The 24176-nt window shown below is 47.6% G+C and overlaps 5 protein-coding genes across 5 annotated transcripts; 3 read left to right on the top strand and 2 right to left on the bottom strand.

Moving 5' to 3' along the window:
- Positions 1-2685: 2685 nt before the first annotated feature.
- On the top strand, positions 2686-9006 carry BHQ10_006271 (uncharacterized protein; the record flags this gene model as incomplete). Its single annotated transcript, XM_040878839.1, has 3 exons — positions 2686-4671; positions 6074-7398; positions 8814-9006. The coding sequence occupies 3 exons, from the start codon at positions 2686-2688 to the stop codon at positions 9004-9006; spliced, it is 3504 nt and encodes a 1167-aa protein (XP_040734775.1).
- A 4023-nt stretch (positions 9007-13029) lies between these two features.
- Positions 13030-14115, bottom strand: BHQ10_006270 (uncharacterized protein; the record flags this gene model as incomplete). The annotated part of the gene is made up of 1 exon (XM_040878838.1): positions 13030-14115. One exon carries the CDS (start codon positions 14113-14115, stop codon positions 13030-13032), a length of 1086 nt encoding a protein of 361 aa, XP_040734774.1.
- An 843-nt stretch (positions 14116-14958) lies between these two features.
- BHQ10_006269 (uncharacterized protein) lies at positions 14959-15924 on the top strand (the record flags this gene model as incomplete). The annotated part of the gene is made up of 1 exon (XM_040878836.1): positions 14959-15924. The coding sequence occupies one exon, from the start codon at positions 14959-14961 to the stop codon at positions 15922-15924; it is 966 nt and encodes a 321-aa protein (XP_040734773.1).
- Positions 15925-16755: 831 nt separating this feature from the next.
- Positions 16756-18795, top strand: BHQ10_006268 (uncharacterized protein; the record flags this gene model as incomplete). The annotated part of the gene is made up of 6 exons (XM_040878835.1): positions 16756-17278; positions 17333-17616; positions 17671-17806; positions 17860-18225; positions 18290-18394; positions 18443-18795. The coding sequence occupies 6 exons, from the start codon at positions 16756-16758 to the stop codon at positions 18793-18795; spliced, it is 1767 nt and encodes a 588-aa protein (XP_040734772.1).
- A 561-nt stretch (positions 18796-19356) lies between these two features.
- On the bottom strand, positions 19357-23448 carry BHQ10_006267 (uncharacterized protein; the record flags this gene model as incomplete). Its single annotated transcript, XM_040878834.1, has 3 exons — positions 19357-19389; positions 19445-23116; positions 23221-23448. 3 exons carry the CDS (start codon positions 23446-23448, stop codon positions 19357-19359), a joined length of 3933 nt encoding a protein of 1310 aa, XP_040734771.1.
- Between the last annotated feature and the right edge of the window lie 728 nt (positions 23449-24176).

Genomic DNA, 24176 nt, shown 5'->3' with positions numbered 1-24176 from the left:
TGACCGGCCGTTGTACCAATGACGACGCCAGAAATGACTTTTATTTCCTTTTTTTTCTGCTGCGTGTTGATTTCTTCTGTCTTCCAGCTCAGTTTGTTTTTGTCTGGATATTTCAGAGCACTCTCAAGCGCTGAGAGAATGCGACAAGCAACTAAAAGTGATTTCAAAGAAAAGCGGGAAATGACGAGGGGCAACTCTATCTTCGGGAACCCCAGATGACGACGGTCAAGTCAGAATAGAGGGAAATGACAATTCGGTTTAACAGTAGATGAACGGTGCAGGAAATAGCAAGCAAGTAGCAGCAGCAGCACCAGGGGGTTGGGAGATATGGAGGAGGCAAAGGAACAAGAGAGCAAATCAGAAGTGAAATCGAAAGAGACGAGGGAGCGCGCGGAAGGTGGGATGAGGTCAGAGGGAAAGCGACTGCCGTACATTAGTAATTGACCGCTAGCCGGAATCGGCTAGCGGCTGGAGCATCTGTGGCTGACTCAGGCATCCACGGGCAGATAAAGTGGTGGGGCCATGACATCAGGCTCCCACTGCCTTCCAGGCTGTCTCCGCCGATGCGTCATTACCCTATCGACGTGCTCTATGAAAGATGAGCTGAGAGGGGATCGCTATATCAAGTCTACGCTATTGACTGGGTTATATTGTATGATCACCAATTTGTGAGGAAGTCCCCTCAGCCCGTGCTTCGTATACTGAAATATGTTGACACAATCAAACGCATCTCGGTATGAACCATAACATTTATGACCTTGGGGATATGGAGTCGCAGGGAAGATGTAGGGACTAGCATAGGAGATGTCTGATTGCGTTGAAACGTGCTCGTAGAGCACAGAGAGTGTCACCTGATTGCATCATCAAAACTACAGCTTCAATTTGAAACCACATCAGCTACATTCTACAGAATGTCATAGGTTCGACGTCATCTTAAATCCGAGATAAAGTAGATAACATTCCTGGCTAGATTCATCAAATACCTCGACGATCTCCATGTTTCCCCGTTTCCTGTACCTATTGAAAACTCTCTTCTCTACCATGACGCCGCAAACCATGGATAAGTCTTAGCCTCACCCAGAACCGCAATGAAACTGTTTAGTGACCTGTTTCACAATCATGACACCTCAGCCAGTTGTGGTGCGTTTCTGACTGGTCCGGATGAGGTCGTTTTGACGACATGCCCAGTCCCTAAGGCCTCGAGTGAACGGTCTCGGCCGTCCACACAAAGTCAACCTTCCCGCCAATGATTGAAGACCTTCCACATGGCTATCGTGCCAAGGATGCTGGAAGGTTGACGTATCTATGTGTTTCGTTGCATTGAATTGACTACCAGGTTCGTGAATAGATAGCCTCAGGCTTCCAAATCATTGTATATGATCAGTCTGACAAGACCTATCACAGCACTCGGCACCCAGGGGCAATTGGCCCCTCCAAATATCTCACACTGTCACACAGTCTGACTGCGGTTGCAATATTTCATTATCTGCCTGTCGGGTATTGGTTGGGCGATACACTCGTAAATGGCACACCAACCACGTTGTGCGTACCTGATACGCTGCGCAGTCGTACCATGATGGAGTGTACTATGGCGTTAATCAAGCCGATGGACCGGCTAGAGAGTTTCGAGAAACCAGCAAGTCGAAACCAAACTAGCGACAGAGGCTAAAGTGTAGATCAACCTGTCAAACGGCTTGCCCACGTCTTGGGTTACCGATCAGACGTCCGGTACTCATATGAGATGCTAGATGTAGTTTAAATGAGAAAATATTGGTCAATATGCCAGCAATGCAGGAGTCACACTGCGAGGATGAACCCCGTTGGCTTCGCAGAATAGGAGACCTGCATACGTAGTAAGTACTATTGAGTAGTGAGGGAGCAGTGGGAGAGCGCGCTGATTCGAGGGTTACCGTTGCAGCCAGATTGCCCGTTCGTGACTGGCCTGAGGCCTCTCCTTCCGAGGAGTCGTGCCTTAGCCCCCTCTCGAATCCCTTCGCTCTTTTCCCTCTTCCGCTTCCCTACCTCTTTGATTCACTTCCATGTCGATATGTCCAAGTAATCTATTGATGGCGGATGTGTCGGTCCCAGCGTTGTGGTAGCTGAAGGATTTCGACCCCAGAAGCAATTTCTCTTCATTATCGCGCTTTCCTCACTTGAGACGGTGGCTGTCACTGGCTGACGGGCCATTTACCACCAGAATAACTTCGTCGGCTTTTCTCTTTACTACATACTACACCATCACTATCTCAAATCGCCTGTATTTTGCATACAAGGCTTTCCGCCGACGCAACCTTCAACCCCTCGCTCTTTATCGTCGATACCACATATACAGTGCCAAACGTGTCATCTCAAGTCTCACGTCACCCGACCGCAGTCCACCACCACGCTAATCGTGAATACCACCTCGCAAAAACCACCGTGTCTATATCTCAAGTGTCTAAACACCGTTTCATACTTTCAATAACTTAGTCGCGATCCGAAGTTTTAGCGTTTCATTCTATGCGACTTACTATAGGCTTGTTTTTCCCAAGAATGCAACAATCAGCCACATTGGTAGTTTTTATATAGTGTCTTCAAGGCACTTGGTCATTATTGTCCTGTCAGATGAATCGCCACTGAGCTAGAAATTGCTCCGCAAAGCACGATTTTTGGATACAGCGACACGGAATCTATCGTTATATCACGATGCCGGATCTTGAATTCGTGGGCGCGATGAACGGCTCCTCACATTACGACCGTCCTCTTCTCAAGGGTCACAAATCGCTTCCTCGGCGCCGGCAACCCATGCCTAGTATTGAAACGACTGATAATAGTTCACCCATTGATGTCAAGGATGATTTTGTCAACGGTGGTGACATGCCTATCACACCAACATTGCCGCTTACACCTCCGAATCAAGTTCAAGATGACGCTCAACAAGACAGCCCGCCGCGCTTGAATGGCCAACCTTCACTTCCGTTGAGCCTTCGTAACATGGCAACTCCTACGACAGGCTCTCACCAGTTCAGTCCTCCCACGCCGGATGTCACTCCACCACGCACGAAAGATACAACGCCAAAGGCTCGTCCTGTTTTCCCGTCTCTGCAATCCTCGACAACGTCGCGAGCCGATTCTTTCCAGACAGCACGGGAAAACTTCTCCGATGATGACACTACAGACGGCTTGTATCCACCAGCTCACTCTTTGATTGTCCAAAAAAAGCAGAGATTATTTCCAGAACCATCACCTCTCGCCAACGGCTTCGATAGTGTTTCTAGCTCCACCGAGGGCGAACAAGATAAGACAAGAGATGAAACCACGGGAACTGGCCTCGTGGCCAAGAGCTCGGAAGTGACCGAGAAAAATCAAGATCTCAAGCGTACGGCGAGGCTGGCCTCGTCACCACTACCCAGATCCCAGATCAGGAAGAGATCGGGTCAAACGCGTCGAAATACCACGGTCCTAGAAAAGGAGAAACTCGAAGTGGCTCTACCGGAACCCAAAGAGGGGCCTCCTTCAATGCGCAACAATGAGCAGTCGCCCGGACCTTCAAACCCTGAAAAAATTGATGGAGACTACGCATCTGAATTGACAGACACTGAACAAAAACTCATGGATCGGGTAAACACGTGGAGACATTCTGGTGCATCGTTCACTTCGACTATTGAGGCCATGGTAATTGAAACGTCACCTCCAAAGCAGCGCACGCTGAGACACACTGAGAAAAGAACGTCGTTACGGTCAGTCAGCTCGCCACAGCCGCGATCGACACGGACATCTACGGAGTCTAATGGAGATTCGGCCCATCGCTTGGTGCATAAAGCCGGTCGCATATCGAATGATAACCGCAACAGTGTCGCATCCGACATGTCAGTTCCAGTCAGCATTACGTCTATCAATAAAGACGTGCACGAAGTTATTCCCGTCGTTGTTGTTCCCCAAAGGCGTTCTTCACTCAAATCCTCCACATCCAGCACTAGAAATCAATCAGTCGTACCGTCCTCCACTTCTAGTCGTCGCAAGGCTAGCGTTTCTCGCAGCAGAGCTAGTGATCAACATCCACCTCAAAGAAGCCGCACTATGTCTGATGCTACCAGTTCAGCAGCAGGGCAGAGCGGACGGGAGAACCGTGGCCGTGGTGTCGGCCGCCCTCCTATACCAGCGCGCAGCTCGTCCCTTTCAGCTCCGACAAGTCGCAACAACTCGCACACGACCTCTCTTACTTCTGATAGCTTGCGCCGACACACTGAACAGATGCAACTGGCTTTTGAAGTGCCACCACACAACACATCTGATGTTCTCCCGTCTCCAAGACTAGTGCTCCACGAAGGTTCCGATCCTGCGAACGGGGATACCCCTGTGTCTGCATTTCCACAGAGCAATATTGAGGATATACAGCGACTTCATGCACCGTCACTACATTTCACTCAGTCATCCGTTGTGTCATATTCTCCAGGACCCATTGAAATTAACGAAGCCACGATGGTTACTTATTTTCCGCATAACAATGATTCGCTCTTGGTGATTAATCCTTATATGCAACCTGAATCGAAGGCTGTCAAAGCTTTGCGTGGCCAAGACCTGAGCGAACATGTTGTTCTACGCACCCCGACACACTCTACAGCGGCGTTAGACGTTGAATCGCCTCTTCGCAACCCTCGTACGCCTCCAAAGCCACCGACACAGAAAGCTGTACTTCCGGAACCTGTGGACAGCAGACAACCAAGAACGGAACTCAGTCGACAGGGAAGCAACCCCCTAAGTCGAGGATTCGGCTCAGTGAAGCGCGCACTAAGTGCCCGTCGAAATTCAGATGGTGTACACCCACAACCATTAACTCGTTCCCTATCGGTTAGATCGGCCAAGAGTCGGAGAGCTGAGAAAGCAAGAGATAGCCAACTGTACTCTTTTTGGCGACCGCGTGGATTTTGGGACGATTTTGACAGTTCTCCGAGCAATGAGCGCGGTCCAGTGACCCCGAATCAGCGAAATGGATATCCGACGACAACAGATAGAGAAGACACATATGTGAGTAATTCTTTAGGATTGCCACAGAAGCGAGTGATACTCAGTGGACCTCTTATACTTGCTCGTCGCATTTCAAAATCAAGAAAGGCGCGTCGTCAGCAAGCTCGGCGTCAACAATTCAGCCATAGCGATTTGAATCTTGCCATGGGTATTGTTCGTCCGCATTCGCCATATCAACGCCAGACAGTTAAATATAGGTTGCAGAGAGGAGTCCTATTCCCAGTGAGGTCCTTCCGCAACATCAGACAGCGAGTCAAAGAGGCACGACAGCAGCGAGCTCGCGCAGCACTAGAAGCACGTCGAGAAAGATTGAAGCAAAGCATTGGGCCAAAGAAGATCACAGACCCGTACGCGGTTGGTCCTTTCAATCACGGCGTCCCATATGAAGACAGCAATTCAACCCGAGGGTATTAGATATAAGAGATAGAGACGATCGGAGCTTATGACATTACGAAAAAATACTTGACTTATGATTTACGAATACGTGGAGAAAGCAAAACGACTACACGCTTCCCCTGAATGAACGACGACTGAATGTGACTACAGATTACGAGATTTTACGACACGATTGAATGAAGCGGCATGTTTGTTTCGAGGCGCGATTTCGATGCTTATTTTGAATTTTGATGATTGATGATTTCGATTTGATACAAATGTATACTACCATGTCTAGTTGTTGATTATTGATTTATATGCTATACTCAATCACGCGGGGTTGAACTTCGGAAAAATAACCGCCATTACCGCCTCGTGCCGTACAGTACAATCTCGTAACAATACACCCAATACCAGATCTGTACGAAAAACGATGGCACTGGATCGATGCGATTGGCCAGGTCTGCCCTAAAATCTCCGCAAAACCGCAAAGCCCACAAATTTCCGAAAGTGGTAAATAAGATGAGAAAACTTTCCCCAACCTAGCCTGATTAAATCTCTAACTAAAAGCTTAGTCTGAGAGCTAGGAAAAGGGAAAGGAAAAATGATCTGGTTTGGAAAACTTTCTCTTTCCGTGTTGATTTACGTATCGAATAAAGTGGTCTGTTGTAAGGCGGATTTTTGAGTGCAGATGACTAACCTTGGCGATGACAACGACCATGGCGAGAGCAATGGGATTGCAAGCACTGAACCCACTCAGTTAGGAGCAGAGCCACAACCGGAACCCCAAACGCAAATGAAGAAAAGCGGGGTGAACGTACATGGTGCATGTCCGTCTGGACAACCTCTCGAGCATACTACTGAAAATGTCCACGGCCATGAGAATCAGGATCAAAACGAAAACGAGACGAACGAAGAAGACATAACACCCAGCCTGACCCGCATCTCAACCGACCCCTACGGCAACACCTACCCCGAAGGCGGCCTAGAAGCCTGGCTCGTCGTGCTAGGTAGTTTCTCGGGGCTCTTCGGCGCTATGGGCCTAATCAACACCATCGGCACATTCCAAACATACATCTCCACTCACCAACTTCGGGATTATTCATCTGGAAGCATTGGATGGATATTCGGTATCTATGCCTGCCTCACTTTCTTCTGCGGGTTGCAGATTGGGCCTGTCTTTGATGCAAAGGGCCCCCGGTTGTTGGTGCTGGCGGGGKCGGTGGTGATTATGGTGTCGATGATCGCTTTGGGGTTTTGTACGCGGTATTGGCATTTTATGCTTGTGTTGGGGGTGTTGATGGGAATTGGGACGTCGTTGATCTTTACGCCCGCGATTGCGGCAGTAGGGCATTATTTTCATGAGAGGAGGGGTGAGGCGACTGGTATTGCTGCCATGGGTGGTTCGGTGGGCGGTGTTGTTTTCCCGCTTGTCCTTGAAGCGTTGTTTCCGAGGATAGGGTGGGCGTGGGCTACGAGGGTGATTGCGTTTTTCTGTTTGATATCGCTGGGTATGGCGTGTATGCTGATTAGGTCACGGTTACCGCCCAAACCGGCCTCGAAGGAGAATATCTTGCCTGACTTTAGGATTTTCCGTGATCCCATATTCACGCTTACGACGGCGGGTGTGTTCTTGATTGAATGGGGCTTGTTCGTGCCGGTGACATATATATCCTCCTACGCACTGGCAGAAGGCTTTTCGTCAACCTTCTCATACCAAATCCTGGCAATCCTAAACGCTGGCTCTGCATTCGGAAGATGGCTACCAGGCTACATAGCAGATTACCTCGGTCGCTTCAACACCATGATCCTGGCCTCGCTAGGCTGTTTGGTAACCACCGCCTGTCTCTGGTTACCTGCCGGTGGCAGTCTGGCGCTGCTGGTTGTCTATTCGGTCCTCTTTGGCTTCTTCAGTGGAAGTAATATCAGCTTGACGCCGGTTTGCGTGGGTCAGTTGTGTAAGACGGAGCATTATGGGAGGTATTATGCTACTGCTTATACTATTGTTAGCATGGGGTATGTCTCTCTCTTCTCCTGCCTTTCTGCTGTGGATATACTAACCAGTTAGGACGTTGACTGGTGTGCCCATTGCAGGCGAGATATTGTCGAGATGTGGTGGCCATTACTGGGGTCTCATTGCCTTTGTGGCGTGTTGTTATTTTAGCGGAGCGATTGCATTTACAGCTGCTAAATTACTCAAGGTCGGATGGAGACATCCGTGGGTTGTGTTCTAATACGTATACATGAATATTTCGGCATAGACATCTCGGTACATACAAGTATTCATCATTGAAGGGGCTTTCGGTGTATATATTTCGGCTCAATCATAAGTTATCAAGTTCCACCATATTTACCTACCCTGTCTCAGATCAGGCTTAAACGCCTCCAAATGTCGTCTTACATCATGTGAACTCACGGCCGCTTTCCAGACAGCTTGGAGGTGAGTTCCGAGAGCAGAGGCAAGTTCTGAATATGGACCCATTCTGATGGCAACACAACATAGATCTTACTGGCTTCTCTTACAGGCACCAAGAAGCCAAACGAAATAGCAGGTTCAGTTTACAAATCCCAAGTATCAGAACATCCTCCCAAACGGTATAAAATCTTAGTTTTTTCAGGGTATCAATCGTGTTCTACGTTGACTGGTTTGACTTTACGCTTTAGAGTTTCCGATATTATCCTACAAGCCTTTATGAAATGCGTAACCAGAGCAAAAATCCACGGCCCGACGGGAGGAAAATCCGCAAAGTTTCGCAACTCAACCCTAAACCCTTGGAAATTGATTGGGTGTACTAAGTTCCTAAAATGGCGAACTTGATGAATATGTGATATCAAATGAGGCGGCTTTGTAGAATGATGTTGAAGGCTGTATAATACTATTTTCCTCCCTTCTTCTGCTTCTATTCTTTTCTTCTTCTCACACACTAGTTGAAGCTACCTGCCCTCTGCCTGCTCATTAATGCCCACGAAACACACTCAAACAGCAAATCAATAAAAAAAAATGAGGGTTTTGGCTCTTCTCATGACGCTTTGCGCGTCCGATGTCATTGCAATTCCACAGGGTAATGGAAACGCTCATGTGGGCCCAGTCAGTGTTCAGATTTCTACCAGAAGCGTCCCTGGCATCTCAACGAGACCTGCGCCGGCTATCTCGTCAAGCCCATCTATCCCCCGAATCTCGCCTACCCCTCAAAGGACATCTTTCAGTGTTTCTCTACCACGCACATCACTGTCATCCCCCACACCACCTCGACCGTCGTTGTCTCCGGTTCCTGTTTGTGCGACAACTACAATATACACTACGACGACTGCTAATTGTCCTCCGTCACCCTCGCTATCGCCGAATTCTCTGATTTTTCCTACTTCAACTATAACAATCACTTCGTCGCCAGTACCGGCTACTGTCACGGTAACTGTGACGGCAACAACAGGAAGTACATCTCCATCTGCACCTCCAGGTCCCCCACTGCCGCCAGTGACGCCCCCTCGTCCGTCATCGGTTCCACCACCTGCTGCTTCTTCAAGCCGTCGCTTCGGCCTTCCTTCAGTAGTACCGTCTGCACCGGTACCCGTCCTGCCAAGTTCACCTGCAAGGACCCCGACTGCGAGCGTGGTCGTCCCTAGCGGTGAACCCAGTGGCAGTGTTGCTATCGGTCCGGCTGCACAAGGTACAAGTACGACTTCACTGTTAACATCGACAACACGCGAAAATATTGGTGGACCAGCGGCTTCTCCTTCAACACCACCTGCACCACCCTCGACAGGTCCACCAACGACAGGTACGGGCGAACCAACGACAACCAGAGCCGTACAGTCTGTTGCTGCTTCTGTTCCTGCTCCTTTCCCTCCACCACTAGGTGGACCACCAACTACTATTGTGGGTGGACCGGTGACAACTGTACCTTTGGGAGGCCCACCGACGATCGAGCCTCTACAGTCTGCTCCTGCACCACCTCCAATTCCATCACCCCCTGGTGGCCCTCTTGGTAGTCTTCCTCCTGGACCATCAGCATTCACTTCCGCGCCTCTGCGTATGATGCGCCGAAACTTCGATCACGGCAGTTCGAGTATGCAATCAAGCAGATCATCGTGTACGTCGAGGCCAACTCCGTCGTCGACAATGACGAAGACTCATCGATGGCATTATTGGCATTAAACAGGTCTTTCGAGGGAAAGGAACAAGCTGGCTGTGGGAAGCGGTAAGCAATATGCGATAAGTGGTGTCGGAGGACATAGAGGGAACGGAGGATGAGAAAAGTCTAGAATTACTCAAGTTCAGAAGCTAGTTCTAATTTAGATATTAGAACTAAAATATATCTTGTTTAAGAATACATAGTATCATCTCATCAATCTTCATTAGTGATGTAGCAGAAGCCTACACTAAGGCCCGCACGGCCACGTCTAACCCTATTTAACCGAATGGGGAAGGGCCTTCCCGTTTGGGGTATCCGCATTTCAAATTCTCGTACCACCGACATCATCCTATTCCTTTATGGGACATGCTGATAAAACCCAAGTTTCAAATATCATCCAAACAATGTTACAAGCAAAGGCAAACATGTCTATAACTAAATAGTCTGACGTACTACTTTGCTTTCAAAAACATAAGAGTTCTCAATCCTCCCTTTCAAAAATTCATAGACCGTGAATGTAACAGCCTGGCCAGGCGCAACCCGCATAATACGAGGCGTAATACCCTTATAAAAAGATTTGAATCCTTCCTGGCGTAACATGTCAGTCGTAGTTCCTATAATATGTGATAGACTGCTCTTCCCAGGAGGGGCCGGGGTCTGCTGTATTCTAGTCTTGATAGTATCAATCGGCGCGTTGAAAAATGGACCAACGGCACCAGATATCAAGCCGATGATGGTGGTTTGATATGATGGCAGTTCTTTTACATCGCCTTGATTGTGCACTCCGTGGTGATTTTGCCGCTGCCACTTCTGCAGGCGTGTCTTCAGCTCCGTATAAACCGTGAAATTGGCGGCTTGATTAGTCCCCTGACGAAGAGCCGTTAAAGTGACGCCCCGCCAGAGAAAGCCAATGCCCTCTGTGCGAACTAGTGTTGAGATTGCGTGTGATGTACTTTTGTATTTTGGAGTCAAAGCGCCATTTGGAGCTTTGTGTAAGGCTTGAAGGCGAATTTTGATTACTTCGACGGCGTTGACGACTGTGACTGCTTCCGTTATACCTGCAGCTAGACCGGCTGTAAAACATTCTCAGATATTAGGCTCCGACATAAATTAAGTGAAAAAAGAAGTAGATCCAGAGAAAAATGAGCCTTACCGAGAAATGTCCCATTTCGCGATATTCTCATTGCATCATTGTCGGTAAGAAGTCGCTTATAATATTCATAGGATGTAAATCGAATGGCCATCTTGGGAATGATTCCTCCCAGAACTGGTCCTAAGCCTCTGTATAGACTAAAAAAGCCCTCATTTTTGACAATTCCAACTGCAGTCCCGACAACTCCTCGTGGTGGTGGCTTGATTACACATATTAGATGACAGATTCATGGTAAGGGTTCAGAAGAAGCTCACTTACCCCAAAGCTATTGGCTCGTCGCGACAGTTGCATGCGTACTTTGATCGTGTCTGTAAAGTACGAGCATCGTCAAACTACTGTTGGACAAGTATCAGGAATTTGAGCCAGGATGCATACCTAAAGGATGACAAACTAGCACCTCGCTCATTCCTGCTCCTCCTCCGGCTATAGTACGACAGGTTAGTAAAGCCTAAATTTATAGCGACAGAAACATGAGATTACCGATCAATGTAGTCGCTGTCGACGTTGAGCGTGTGCTCTCTGAACTTTTTCGAGACATTTCAGCGTGTTTGAAAATTTGAATTCTAGTAACGATATGTGATTGTGTAGTAGATGATTGAAGAAACAAAAAAGATAATCCAGAAGTTTATTGTGTTCTGTGTTCTGTGTTCTGTGTTCTGTTGTACACAGTAAACGGCTTCAAGGCTACGGCAAACGCGACCGATTTCTACACTGAGGGAACAATCCAAATCATACACTGCTGATCCGGCAATATCGAGATTGGGGCACACCCCTTGTCTCTCACTTAGCTGACAAGGATTCAAGAATATCAAGACAACCTAACCCGGAACAAAGACCAAATTTGGTTGATTCTACACTGCCTCACTGTTATCTCTTGGCTCATGGCACATAGTACCATTTTCGCGATGCCTTGTGTGATTTCCCAACAGCGGACGTGTATAACATTGTGTTCGAGACGATGTCATCTCTCCTGAAGATTGTCTGTGGCAATGCGCGCATTGCTCGGCAATCAACTCGGGCAATTGACGAACCGCGCATAGAGAACGTGGTGGACCTTTGATGTGTTGGTCAGGTTCTAGGCTGCACATAGCATGCAGGTATCAGTCTTCAGCTCCGTATCAAAGCATTTCTTGTGATACTCGGAATGTCGCATGGCTTGCAATTCTTGGTCCAACAGAAAAAGAAAAGAAAAGTCGCTCTTATCGTGATCCCTGCTGGTACAGGTGATTCATCCTTGCAAAATCATTTGTTGATGTTCAGTCTCGTTTTTGGCTGTCTTGATCTTCGTTTCTGGGCATCAAGAACATGGCGATGTTAGGGCTTGGCTGTTCCTTGGCTCTGTATCTTCCGATAGTACATTGAGGAGCAATATAGGTGTGAGTGGGACATGCATGCCACCCAATACAACGAGCTTTCAAGGCATAATCCTGGTAATTCAAGTGATACCAGCGTCTACTTGTCTGAAATACCCGAGAAGACACCAACCGATCTACATGGCAATGCCGAGATGTTACTGGGGCTGCATTATCGGAATTAGTCACTTGGCAAGTCTCGGCTCGCCGAAATTTTAGGCCTTTGTGGCTATTATTATCACTTTTTAAAAAGAAGACAGACATATGAGTATATGAATTTCTACATTGAGTTCTAATGCTCTCGATTCAAGTCTTAGTCTAAACTATTCTCGACCCCTGCATAAAGATTCTCATCTTCAGAGACCCAAATGCCTACGGGGTTAGTTCTCCTTCGGCTTCGTCGGAAAGTTCTTGGGAAGCCAACTTTATTTTGTGTTTCGGCATCTCGGGTACGTAGATCACGGGTGAGTAGGAGGGTCCTTTGAATCGACTTCTCGTACAAGTTGAAGATCAACACCAAGGTTGTTCTGTCGCAAATTCTCTACTAAAGAGGAGCCGAGACCCACCAGTCATTTACAAGCTGTCTACCTACAAGTTGCATAATCATGCAGGGTCTAGTATGTAAGTATGGGGCCGCTCACGTCGAGGTTATCTGCACAAGACAAACTTTCCTCAGACGGAAGAGTATTGATGTTACAACGATTAGATTGCCAATAGCTTGGCTTTGTTGGTATAAAGAGGGAATTTAGCGTGGTGGATCACACGTAACGCACTTGTCCTTGGCAGCATGTCTTCACCGGCCCTCATATTGCGATATTTGGTGCCTTGGCCATACTAGATTTGGAATACAACGGTTAATATTTATGTAGGACTGGCGTCATACAGAATTTGTGGATGCAAATCTTAGGTCTTCGTAGGCACTATAAGTGGTATATGCTCTCATTAGAGTGAAAGGGGTCCGAATATAGGAGTCTCAAGGCTAGACCTTGATTGGAAATCTCAATTTAATCTATACACCAACAGTCTCCGCTAGCATTACTTGGCTTCCGCTCTGTTTGGCAAGTAGATCTAGGTTCTTCAGCTCCACAGTAGTGAACGGAATACCCTCAAGACGCCTCCGGGTCTCCATCTCAGTAGCGTTCTCGCCCGGAACACGGATTCTATCCACCCCTTCCGCTTTCTCGCAAGACCGGATCCTCCCCAATAGAGTATCCATTCTATCAGCTAGCTCATCCCTCGAATCCAGAAACATCTCCGGCTTGAACACCATGAACCAATGGCCCACCCCCTGAGGATCCTTGGTGTTATTGTACTGATCATTCACACCCCCAGCAAAAGAAGAGGCAGTGAGCAAGCCACCAAATATGTCCATCATCATTGCTAGTCCTGAGCCTTTGGCACCCCCGATTGGCAACATGACCCCTTTTAGAGCTGCCTCTGCGTCGGTGGTAGGCCTCCCTTCAGCGTCAAGAGCGTAACCCTCAGGTATGGGTTCTCCTCGTCGGGCAGCTTTTCGAATCTTGCCCCTCGCCGCAACCGTAGGACTCATATCAAGAACAAAATCTCCTTCTTTGCCACCGGGGATTCCAACTGCTAGAGGACTTGTACCCAATAATGCTGCTTTCCCACCCCACGGAGGCATTGCGCGGGATGCATTAGTAAAGGCAAAAGCACCATACCCCTGTTTGATGGCGCGTAAAACATACGTAGCACCCATTCCGTAGTGATTACTATTCTTAACACCGATCACGGAAAAGCCGTATGTGCTAGCAATCTCAATACCTTTGTCAATTGACATGCATCCAGCGACAAAGCCAAAGGTGTTGCGAGCGTCTAGATGAGCCATGATGGGAGTTTTCATGATAAACTTCAACTCCGGATTTGGATCGAGCACTTTGCATTTTATGCGCTCTATGTAGCCGCTTAGTCGGTTGATGCCGTGCGTATCGACTCCTCGGAGGTCAGCAAGAACCAGAGCATCTGCTATCATGGCAGCGCGATCCGCTGGGACATTGTACATTTGGAGTATAGAATAGGCATAGTCGTAAGCTTGAGAGGCTTTGATGTGGACTTGTTGGTCTGTTTTGATGCCCATTTTGAAAAGAAAAACAAAAGCTGGTTTTTCACAGAGTAAAAAGCTGTTGAAGGAAAGTTTGATTTTGATGCAGGAAGATTTGTTCCAAAGCTATAATGTAGATAATTTCAAACACTATGGATAGTATCACTTCCAGTATCATTTCCATCTACGCATATTTCTATTTTGAGGTTTCCTGTTCCCACGTCTTTCCCCTTCCAGATCAGGTATTCCCGAGAATCCTACGCAGGCAATAGCTCTCACGGAACAGTTCGGACTTTCCAACAACACATCTCATGCATACGGGCTTGTTCCTCTTTCGACTTATGCAAGTCCGTCTCAGAATATTGCTCATGAGGTGGAGGATGAGACAACAACTTTGATTCTTCTCATTTGGCACTGATAAGAGGGGAGTCTCGGCGAGTGGCAACTAGATAATGTTTCCTTTCTTGGCTCATATCCAGACATCAGACTGCTTGATCACGAATGCCGTGATCATTGGTGTGGTGGAGCTGAGGCACTAGTTGCCTATCTACGAGACAGGGGTCGGCCATCGAAGGAAGAGGAGTGGTCCCTGTGGATACGAGCGATATATTCACAATTTTTCGTTATCGATAGTACGCCTTAATCAAGTTGAATGTTTACTTGGCATTTGACCTGAAGCAAGTGCCATAAACGGTATAGGTTCATGGGGGATTGGTTGTGGGAGGATGTCACAAAGACCTCTGAAGGCACACGCAGAGACAAGATATATCGGGGAAAGAGAGCTGTTCCCCCGAACAGTTGACATCAAAAGTGTCAAAAAACTCTCTTCCTTTTTTTATCTCTGTTGTCTTGAATAAGCAAACTTAGTCTAAAATCAAAATGGGTTCTATCCAACAGTTCAAAATCTATGTCTTAGACCCCTTTCATCAGGATGCTATCGACCTAGTCCAAAGCCTTCCTCATGTTCAGGTCATTCTCCCTGATGACCCTCAGAAGACATATTGGCACGCCGATGCAGACGGAATCATGATCCGCTCAGACTCTCGTCTGACAGAAGAAGATTTCGCAAAAGCCGCATGCCTCCGTGCCGTTGTCAAGCAAGGCGTTGGCGTCGACAACATCGACCTCGCCGGGGCAAAAAAACACGGCATTGCTGTCCATAACACTCCCGCACTAAACAGCGAGAGCGTGGCGGAACTCTCTATGGCGCTGACTCTCACTCTGAGCCGAAGAGTCTCTGAAATTGATCGTGCGGTACGCAGTGGTCAAAGAGTCGTTCGTTCAACCATGTTGAGTACAAGCATGTTTCGCAAACGAGTGGGTGTCGTTGGGATGGGTAATATAGGCAAAATCGTTGCTCAGAAATGGATTGGAGCCTTTGAGTGTGAGATTGTGGCATATGATCCATATGCACCTGCGGATGCGTGGAAGGGTCTCAATCATATCCGAGTCGACGCTTTGGATAAGCTTTTGAAGGATGTCGATGTGGTCACCCTTCATGTGCCGCTACTCGAGTCGACCAGAGGTTTGATTAGCGATCACGAGCTTAGTATCATGAAGGATAATGCTATTCTTGTGAATTGCGCTAGAGGCGGCGTGGTAGATGAGAAAGCCCTACTTAGGGCTTTGGATGAGAAGAAGATGGGCGGTGCTGCGCTTGATGTTATGGAGATCGAACCTCCCACTTTGGATGTTTACGGAGAGTTTTTGAAGCATGAAAATGTTATCATGACTCCTCATATTGGAGGGAGCACGAAGGAGAATCAGAGCCGGACTGGAAGGGCTGTGGTTGAGACGCTGATGGATGTGTTAGAGGGGCGTGAGGCTGGTGGAAAGTTGGTTTGATTCATTCATCATCTACAGCTATTTGAGTCTATAATTACCTCCTACGTCCTTCAATAATTTGTTCGTAGTCCAATTTTCTAAAAGTAGACAATTAGCCCTAACTAGAGCCAACCTGGTCAGAATTCACCAGATAAAAGCCCACCACACTGTCTCAACATATAATTATGAGAAATGAATTTTGACTGCAAACTGAAGAGAGTGACCGGAAGAAACAAATAAGCGACAGCTCACATTGCCAAATTAGGCAACGGTTCAATTGCCCTGCCAAGTGCGGCTGGCCAAGCCCTAATCTCCAACGACCGATATTCGGAGAATTCGCAAAGACTGATAATCTTTTCGCAAATTTAAGTAATCTATGCACTATTATACGATGGATCCACTTGGTAATGCCGTGGTGATATGGACATGGTTTCCGCACGCCGCAGCTGAGCGTGGCATATGCACTCATTCACGTATCCGTTAGGTGGTGTTGAATCCACACGAGTGATTTTCCATTGAGGTACTCGATGCAATGTTAGTGTAACAACTTGGCTTAGACGACGCATTTCCACAATTTTGAACATGGATATTGATAAGGAATTCTAAGCCTGCATTGATTGTTGCTCTTGGCGATGTGGGATCTCGCTGGGTGAGGAAGGTATCATCAAAATCGGACAGACAAAGGGTCAGTCAAGTAATCACCATTATTCAATCATTTTTCTGCGCAATAATTGCTCGTGACTCACTTCGCTCTACCTCAAGTCTTCAGGTTGACTGCATTAACTTTCTCTGATACCTCAAAAAAATTCGATATACAAGCAAATCTACTAAAAAGCACCCACATAGGCCAAAATGTCCTCCTCTCAATCGACCCAAGATGGCAAACAGGCAGTATTCAGAACCCTCTTCCGCAAAAAGAACCCTTCCCCAACCAGCGAGACAACCAATACCGACGAATCATCATCACCATCAACAACTTTAGAAACCTTCAAGGACCAACAATCCAACATCCTCCCGCACAATAAACTAATGATCGTCTTCCCAACCATCGCCCTGGCACAAATGATTTCCTATCTAGACCAAACCTCTGTCTCGACCGCCGTGCCTGCAATCGGGGCATCTTTGAACATGGGACCATCCATCTCATGGATTGCGACCAGTTTCTTGCTCGCGAGTACCAGTGTTCAACTCATCAATGGCCGGTTGAGTGATATCGTAGGCCGGAAGCCATTGCTGCTGACGTGCATGGGTATCCTGGCGGGTGCGAATCTGTGTGCTGGGTTTGCGCAGAATGCGGCTATGTTATTTGCCTTTCGATCTATTGCCGGTTTAGGTGGTGGTGCCATGTATGTCCCCTTCCTTCCCTCGAACCTAGGTATTCATAGAACGAAGCTGATAGTGGGTAGAACCGCGCTTGTCATGATAATAGCAAGCGACATCACAACACTCGAACAACGTGGTAAATATAACGGCTTTATTGGCGCCATGGTCGGTTTGGGTAATGGCATCGGACCCCTGATAGGCGGCGCATTGACGCAGCGCGCTTCGTGGAGATGGTGTTTTTGGTTTATTGTCCCCGTCATACTGGTCGTGATGGTCGTAATTGCGATTGTGATTCCGCCGTCTCCGGTTAGGGGTAATACATGGACGAAGGTGAGGATGGTTGATTGGTTGGGGTTGGTGGTGAATCTGGCTGCTGTTGTGTTGGTTCTGGTACGTCACTCTTTTCTACCTTTCGCAATGCATTCGTTTAACCTTGTGGAATAGATTCCCATCTCCCAAGGAGGCTCGACATATGCATGGAACAGCGCCTTGGTAATCGCTATGCTTACCATCGGCGGCCTCCTCATCATAGCCTTCGTGCTCGTGGAATGGAAATTTGCAAAACTGCCCATGATGCCCAGTAAGCCCCCTTTCCCTTTTTCCTCTTCAAACACAGTAAAACAGACCTGACAGATAAAGTCCGCCTCTTCCAAAGCGACAAATCCGCAAACCTAGTGCTTCTCCAAGGCACCCTGCACGGCATCGTCTACTGGGCAAACCTCTTCTACATACCAATGTACCTCCAAACCGTGCGCGGCTACAGCCCCATTCTCTCCGGCGTAATCATTCTACCCATGGTAGCATCCCACGGCGTCGGATCACTGGTTTCGGGTCAAATAATCTCAAAGACGGGCCATTACGGGCCTACCATCGTATTCTCGAACTGTGTCTGGTTGGTAGGTGTCTCGTTGCAGACGATTTATACGAGATCGAGTCCTGTGTGGGCCATTTGTTTGATCGGATTTCTGCAGGGGATTGGGATTGGAGGTGCTTTTCAGCGTTTGTCTTTCTCTCTTCCTGTCTCGCTATCAAGGGAAGATGATAATACTGATTTCTAGAATAGCTGGATTGGTAGCGCTATTAGCTCACTCCAGAAAAGCAGATAGAGCAGTCGCAAACTCTCTTCGGAACTTTCTGCGTATCCTTGGTGGCTCAATAGGGTTAACCAGTACGTCCACCCTTCCATTTATCCTCTTTAGTACTAATAACGGACCAGTCTCCGGCACAATCCTAAACAACACCCTCAAAACCCACCTTCAAAACATCCTTTCCCCCGATACAATCAACACAATAACATCCTCCGCCTACGCTCTATCATCCATCAATCTGTCCCACAATCAATACGAGATGGTTATGGATGCATACATGGCTGGTATGCATACTATATTTGTCATGTATGCGCCTATCATTGGGGTGTGTTTTGTATGTGCGGTTTTGATTAGGGATGAGGGCGTCGCGGAGAAAGATGCTAAGCCACCGGCTGTGCCTCTTGCTGAGAGGGAGGTTAGGGATGTAAGTGAGGGTGTTTCGGTTGACAGTCCGCCGGTTGGAAGACAGGCGCAGGTTTAAAAATTCATATCCTCGTATCTGACAGCAAGGATCAATCTTTCATAGGAAAAGACGGTTTGATATTCGACATCTAGTGATCATTCATGAACCCCCAAGAGAAGAAGTATGGTGCCTTGTAGCAACTCAAAGCAAGATCAAAATGCAAGTAGGATAGATCAAAACAACCATAAAAATATATTCCTAATTCGAGACTGATTTCAGGCTCAAGGCAATTGGCCTTGGGGTATGATAGCCAAAATGAAAAGTCAAATGCAACCGACAAACACGCTAACGCCCAAAAAAGGTTATGCATATAACCTTTGACCTAACTTATAACAAGAATTGAAATAGTCAGGTAAAGAAGACCCGTCGTCGGAAAGGTTCAGACGAGAGTGTATAATGTAACGCCTTTAGTATAAAGACAACAACCGATATCACAAGTAGGGATATGCAAGATGGTTTAGGTTGAGGTTGGACGTGAAGGTACAACCGAACTGAGAAGACAGAACAACCTCTTACTGAAGATAAAACAAGTCGCTACCAAATGATAAGAAAAATCATAATATAATCGAAGAGAAATCATCAGCTGCTATGAGATCGCAACAACAGCTTTTGCTAAGCCATGCGTTAGTGCTTAATCAAACAATAATCATGATAAGTATCAACTTACTCGATCGACTTCAACTTCTCCCTCTTCAGTGCCTGGGCTATCAGTTTCCGCAGATATCTGCCCTGACGTTGTGATTGCTCGACCCTCCATGCCAGGGCGCTGTTGGTGCGCAGACACAGGCGCAAGGTGTCCTTCAGGTCCCGCAAGTCGTGACTCTTTGTTCTTATCCATAAAATTTCCACCAAGTGTCGCGCACTTGAGAATGGTCTGGATCATTTGGTTTTGTTTCAAAGGCTTGGATAGATATTCGTCCATCTGAGCCTGTATACACTTTTCTCTGTCGCCCAACATAGCGTGTGCTGTAAGGGCGATGATTGGAGTGCGAGATAGATTATTCTCACGTTCATACTCGCGAATCTTGGCCGTGGCTTCGAAACCTCCCATGATAGGCATTTGGACGTCCATGAGGATGATATCAAACCGCCGGTTCTTGACGGCATCCAAGGCTTCCTGACCGTTGCCCACAACTGTGACTCCGTGGTTGCATTTCTCCAGGATCTTGACTGCCAGCTTCTGATTGACCTCGTTATCTTCTGCAAGCAGTATGTCAAATGACCGCGAGTGATCTGTTGTGATCGGTGTTGAGCGACCTTCTAAGGCAGGCAACATTCCATTACCCAGATCAATCGGTTGACATGGAGTTGTCATATATGAGGTGATACCGAGATCGAGGGCAGACTTCAAGCTCACAGACACCACTGGACATAATAGGACAATCGGTATGTATTTGAACTCGTCGTAGGTTCGTAACGTACGAGCGGTGTCAACCGTGTCCACGATGATGACGTCGTAAGCATGACCGGACTCCTTTCCTGACGGATCGTGAATCTCTGGTGGCGGTACTTCATCTTCATCCTTGACAACCAGAGGTTCTAGGTCGAGTTGTTGCAGCATCAAGGTGATCTGTTCGGCATGTCCACCAGTGTGTCCCTTGTCGATAAAGAGAACACGATGGTTCTTGTAAGGAATGAGTTGTGAGCTGATTACATTCAAGGATTGGTCTGCAAGTTTAACGACGCAAGTAAAGTGGAAGGTACTGCCATGACCGTATTCGGAAGTGACCCAAACATCACCGCCCATGAGATTGACAAGACGTTTGGAGATAGACAGACCAAGACCAGTACCACCAAACCGACGAGTTGTTGATCCATCGGCTTGTTGGAAAGTATCGAAAATGAGATCAAGTTTGTCTTCCTCAATACCAATTCCAGTATCAGAAACAGAAAACTCAAAGGCATATTCGTCTCTGGCACACTGCTCCCTTTCGGATTTGCTGATGGTCAATTTGACTTCACCATGTTCAGTGAATTTGATAGCGTTTCCGACCAAGTTGAGAATAATCTGACGAAGACGGAATGGATCACCGATAACGTAATCGGGAACAGAGCTATCCACTTGATATGCCAGGTTGAGGAACTTTTCATTGGCCTTGACCGCGAGGGTCTTTAGCGCATTAAATACAGTTCCTCGGACGGTGAAAGGAATACTTTCGATAACCATCCTGTTAGCCTCAATCTTGGAGATATCGAGAATGTCGTCAATAATGGTCAGCAGACTGTTGGCCAAGTTGTGGACCACGTTCAACATCTCACGGGGATACGGTTTCAGGTCGTCGGTATCCAGAGTGAGCTGTGTCATACCGATGATACCGTTCATCGGTGTTCGAATTTCGTGGGACATATTAGCCAAGAACTCTGATTTGGTGCGATTGGCCTGTTCGGCAGCCTCCCTGGCGGCCGTGTTACGTTGAATACTGTCACGCAAATTGGAAACCATCTTATTGATCTTGCGCTTCAACTCGTCCATTTCACCAGAGGCATTGACGGTAATGAGTTTGGTGAAGTCACCATCAGTAGCAGCATCAGTAATTTCGCCGAAAGCTCGGACTTGGGATGTAAGATTCTCGGCCATAGTATTGACATCCTCTGTGATTTCTTTCCATCGACCTGCGATGCCCTCAACATTAGCCTGACCACCCATCTTTCCGTCGACACCGACGTCGCGGGCAACCCTCTTCAACTCTGTGGCGAATTTGGCCAAACGGTCCACCATGTTATTGATCGTGACCTTCAGAGTGAGGATCTCTCCCTGTGCGTGAACTTCAATCTTCTTGCTGAGATCACCTTTGGCAATAGCCTGGGTAACGTCAGAAATACCTCGCACCTGCGAAGTAAGATTCTGGGCCATGGTGTTGACATTGTCGGTGAGGTCTTTCCATTTACCCTCCACATTATCGACCTTTGCTTGACCACCAAGAGTTCCATCTGTACCGACCTCTCTGGCGACTTTGCTGACTTCAAATGCAAACTTATTCAAACGATCCACCATGTCATTGATGGTGTTCTTCAAATCCAAGATCTCACCCTGCACATTGGCGGTGACTTTCCTGGTAAGATCACCCTTGGCAACAGCGGTAGTAACCTCCGCAATCTCACGCACGTGAGTCGTGAGGTTGTTGGCCATTCGGTTGACGTTTTCGGTTAGGTCTTTCCAAGTACCTTCAACATCGTGAACTGTGGCTTGACCACCAAGTACGCCATCAGTTCCGACCTCCTTGGCGATCTTTGTGACTTCTTGAGCGAACTGGCGGAGCTGGTCCACCATGGAATTGATAATATTCTTAAGCTCTGCAATTTCTCCTTTGCAGTTGGCCTGCACTTTCTGGGTCAAGTCACCCTTGGCGACGGCTTTAGTGACGTTGGCAATATCACGCACTTGTGTGGTCAAATTGTTGGCCATGGCGTTCACATTGACTGTCAATTCGTTCCACATGCCTTGCACCCCTTCGATCTGTGCCTGTCCGCCTAGAACACCTTCGGTACCGACATCACGAGCGACACGTGTGACTTCTGTGGCAAAGGTACGGAGTTGATCCACCATGGTATTGATAGTCTGTTGTAGTTCGAAGATTTCACCATGGGCCCGACTTTCGATCTTCTGACTAAGATCACCGTGTGCGACAGCAGTGGTGACGGTTGCGATTTCACGCACTTGGTCAGTAAGATTCTTGGCCATGATGTTGACGTTTTCTGTCAGTTCCTTCCAGATACCGTGCACGCCAGTGATTTGGGCTTGTCCACCTAGTATTCCTTCGGTTCCGACTTCACGGGCCACCCTGGACACCTCACTACCAAACACTTGCAGTTGGTCCATCATAGTGTTGATTGTGCGTTTGAAGGTTGCAATTTCTGGGTCCATCTCCAACGGGTGAATTTGCACCTTCATGGAAAGATCACCATTGGCAACCTGGGTGATAATACCGCCTATTTCTCGTAACGCCTTTTGGAAAGCTTCATTCGCTTGCTGATGTTTGCGCAGTTCACGTTGCAAAACTCCGACATCCTCGTGCTCTACTTTGACAAGCGTTCGCCGTGTACGTTCTTCTTGCATGTCGAGTTCTTCTCGTACACGTGCGATAATATCCTTTTGTACGCTGATTTCATGAGCCTGTTTCTCGACATGGTTCTGAAGCGATCGAAGGGTTTCAGCACCGCCACGCAGCGTTCTACGGCGAGTGACGAGAACTCCATTGGCGGCATGATCATCATCTTCATTGTCATCGTCGTCTTCGTCACTTCCCTCGGTATCATCCTCATCATCGTCATCATCCGCAGTATCATCATCATCGTATTTGCGCTTGAGTTTTCGCGATCTGCGGGGTCTCTTGTACTGCTAGAAGAAAGGCCCGAATTAGCTTAAAGCAGAAGGAGGGGAAAGAAGCAACAATAAATGCAAGACAAAGACGGAAAAGCAAAACAAACATTAGGATGACTGACTAATTCTGTCTCTAATTCATGCACTCGACGTATCAAGCACTCTAGTTCAGTGGTAAATGCCTTTTTACCCGGAGTATCTTCTCCAGGGAGTTGAACGCGCTTCTTGTCAAAGCCGTTTATCACCCGTTTGACAGGGATCTCTGCATCATCGTCACTGGGCGGAGGCTCGACGGCGAGAGTTTTCAGGATTGCCGCAGCGGCGAAGAATGGATCCTCGTCACTCCCCATGCTGATTTGTTTGTCCGTACTGGCTACCGAGAAGCGGCAAAATGTCGAAAACTAAATCGATCAATATTCGGTCCGGCCTGTTACTGAACAAGGCTCGGAGAGAAAATGTTACCCGTGTCTTGACGGTTAAGGAAGGAGAGATCGATTAAGGAAACGACATGAGTGTTGCGGTGGTTGGGTGATTTTGGGCGGTGAGGTCGATGACTCGCAACAAATAATGAAAGAACCACTAGCACAATCCGATTGAGGGAGTCGTTGTATAGTTGAGGAAACCAAGTCGGTGCGGTTCGTGCGATCGGATCACAAATGATCAGAGCAGCGAGATATGGCGATATAACGCGTTGATAGGGTGTTGCAGCGATCGAGGTCAATGGTAGGGACCTGTCTATAAAGCAGGCACAGTGGTGGAGTTAGTCGAGACACCTCGGTGGGAGAAAAATGATGGAGAGAGAACAAAAGCACGGACAGTCATGGGCAAATGTGACAAGTCAAAGCTGGTCGTAGCTTCTTGGGATGATTTGAAAGCAAGAGCGATAGAGGGAGGAAGGAACAGGGAAGAGGAGGGGAGAAAGGGGAATAGCCTACTTCCGCCTTAGTACGGAGTTTGCTGTAAGAGGCATGTACATGCACGTACTCGCGATTCGCAGTATTGTACACACTTTAGAAAAGGAGGAGGATCAGATGAGAAGAAACCAAGAGGAAAAAAAAAATCAAAACCACCACGCAGG

This window comes from Talaromyces amestolkiae (genome assembly GCF_001896365.1).
Source record: "Talaromyces amestolkiae strain CIB chromosome Unknown scaffold11.1, whole genome shotgun sequence".
Taxonomy (NCBI): Eukaryota; Fungi; Ascomycota; class Eurotiomycetes; order Eurotiales; family Trichocomaceae; genus Talaromyces; species Talaromyces amestolkiae.
Note: the sequence above shows the minus strand (reverse complement) of the source record. Positions and strands in the feature narration are given on the sequence as shown.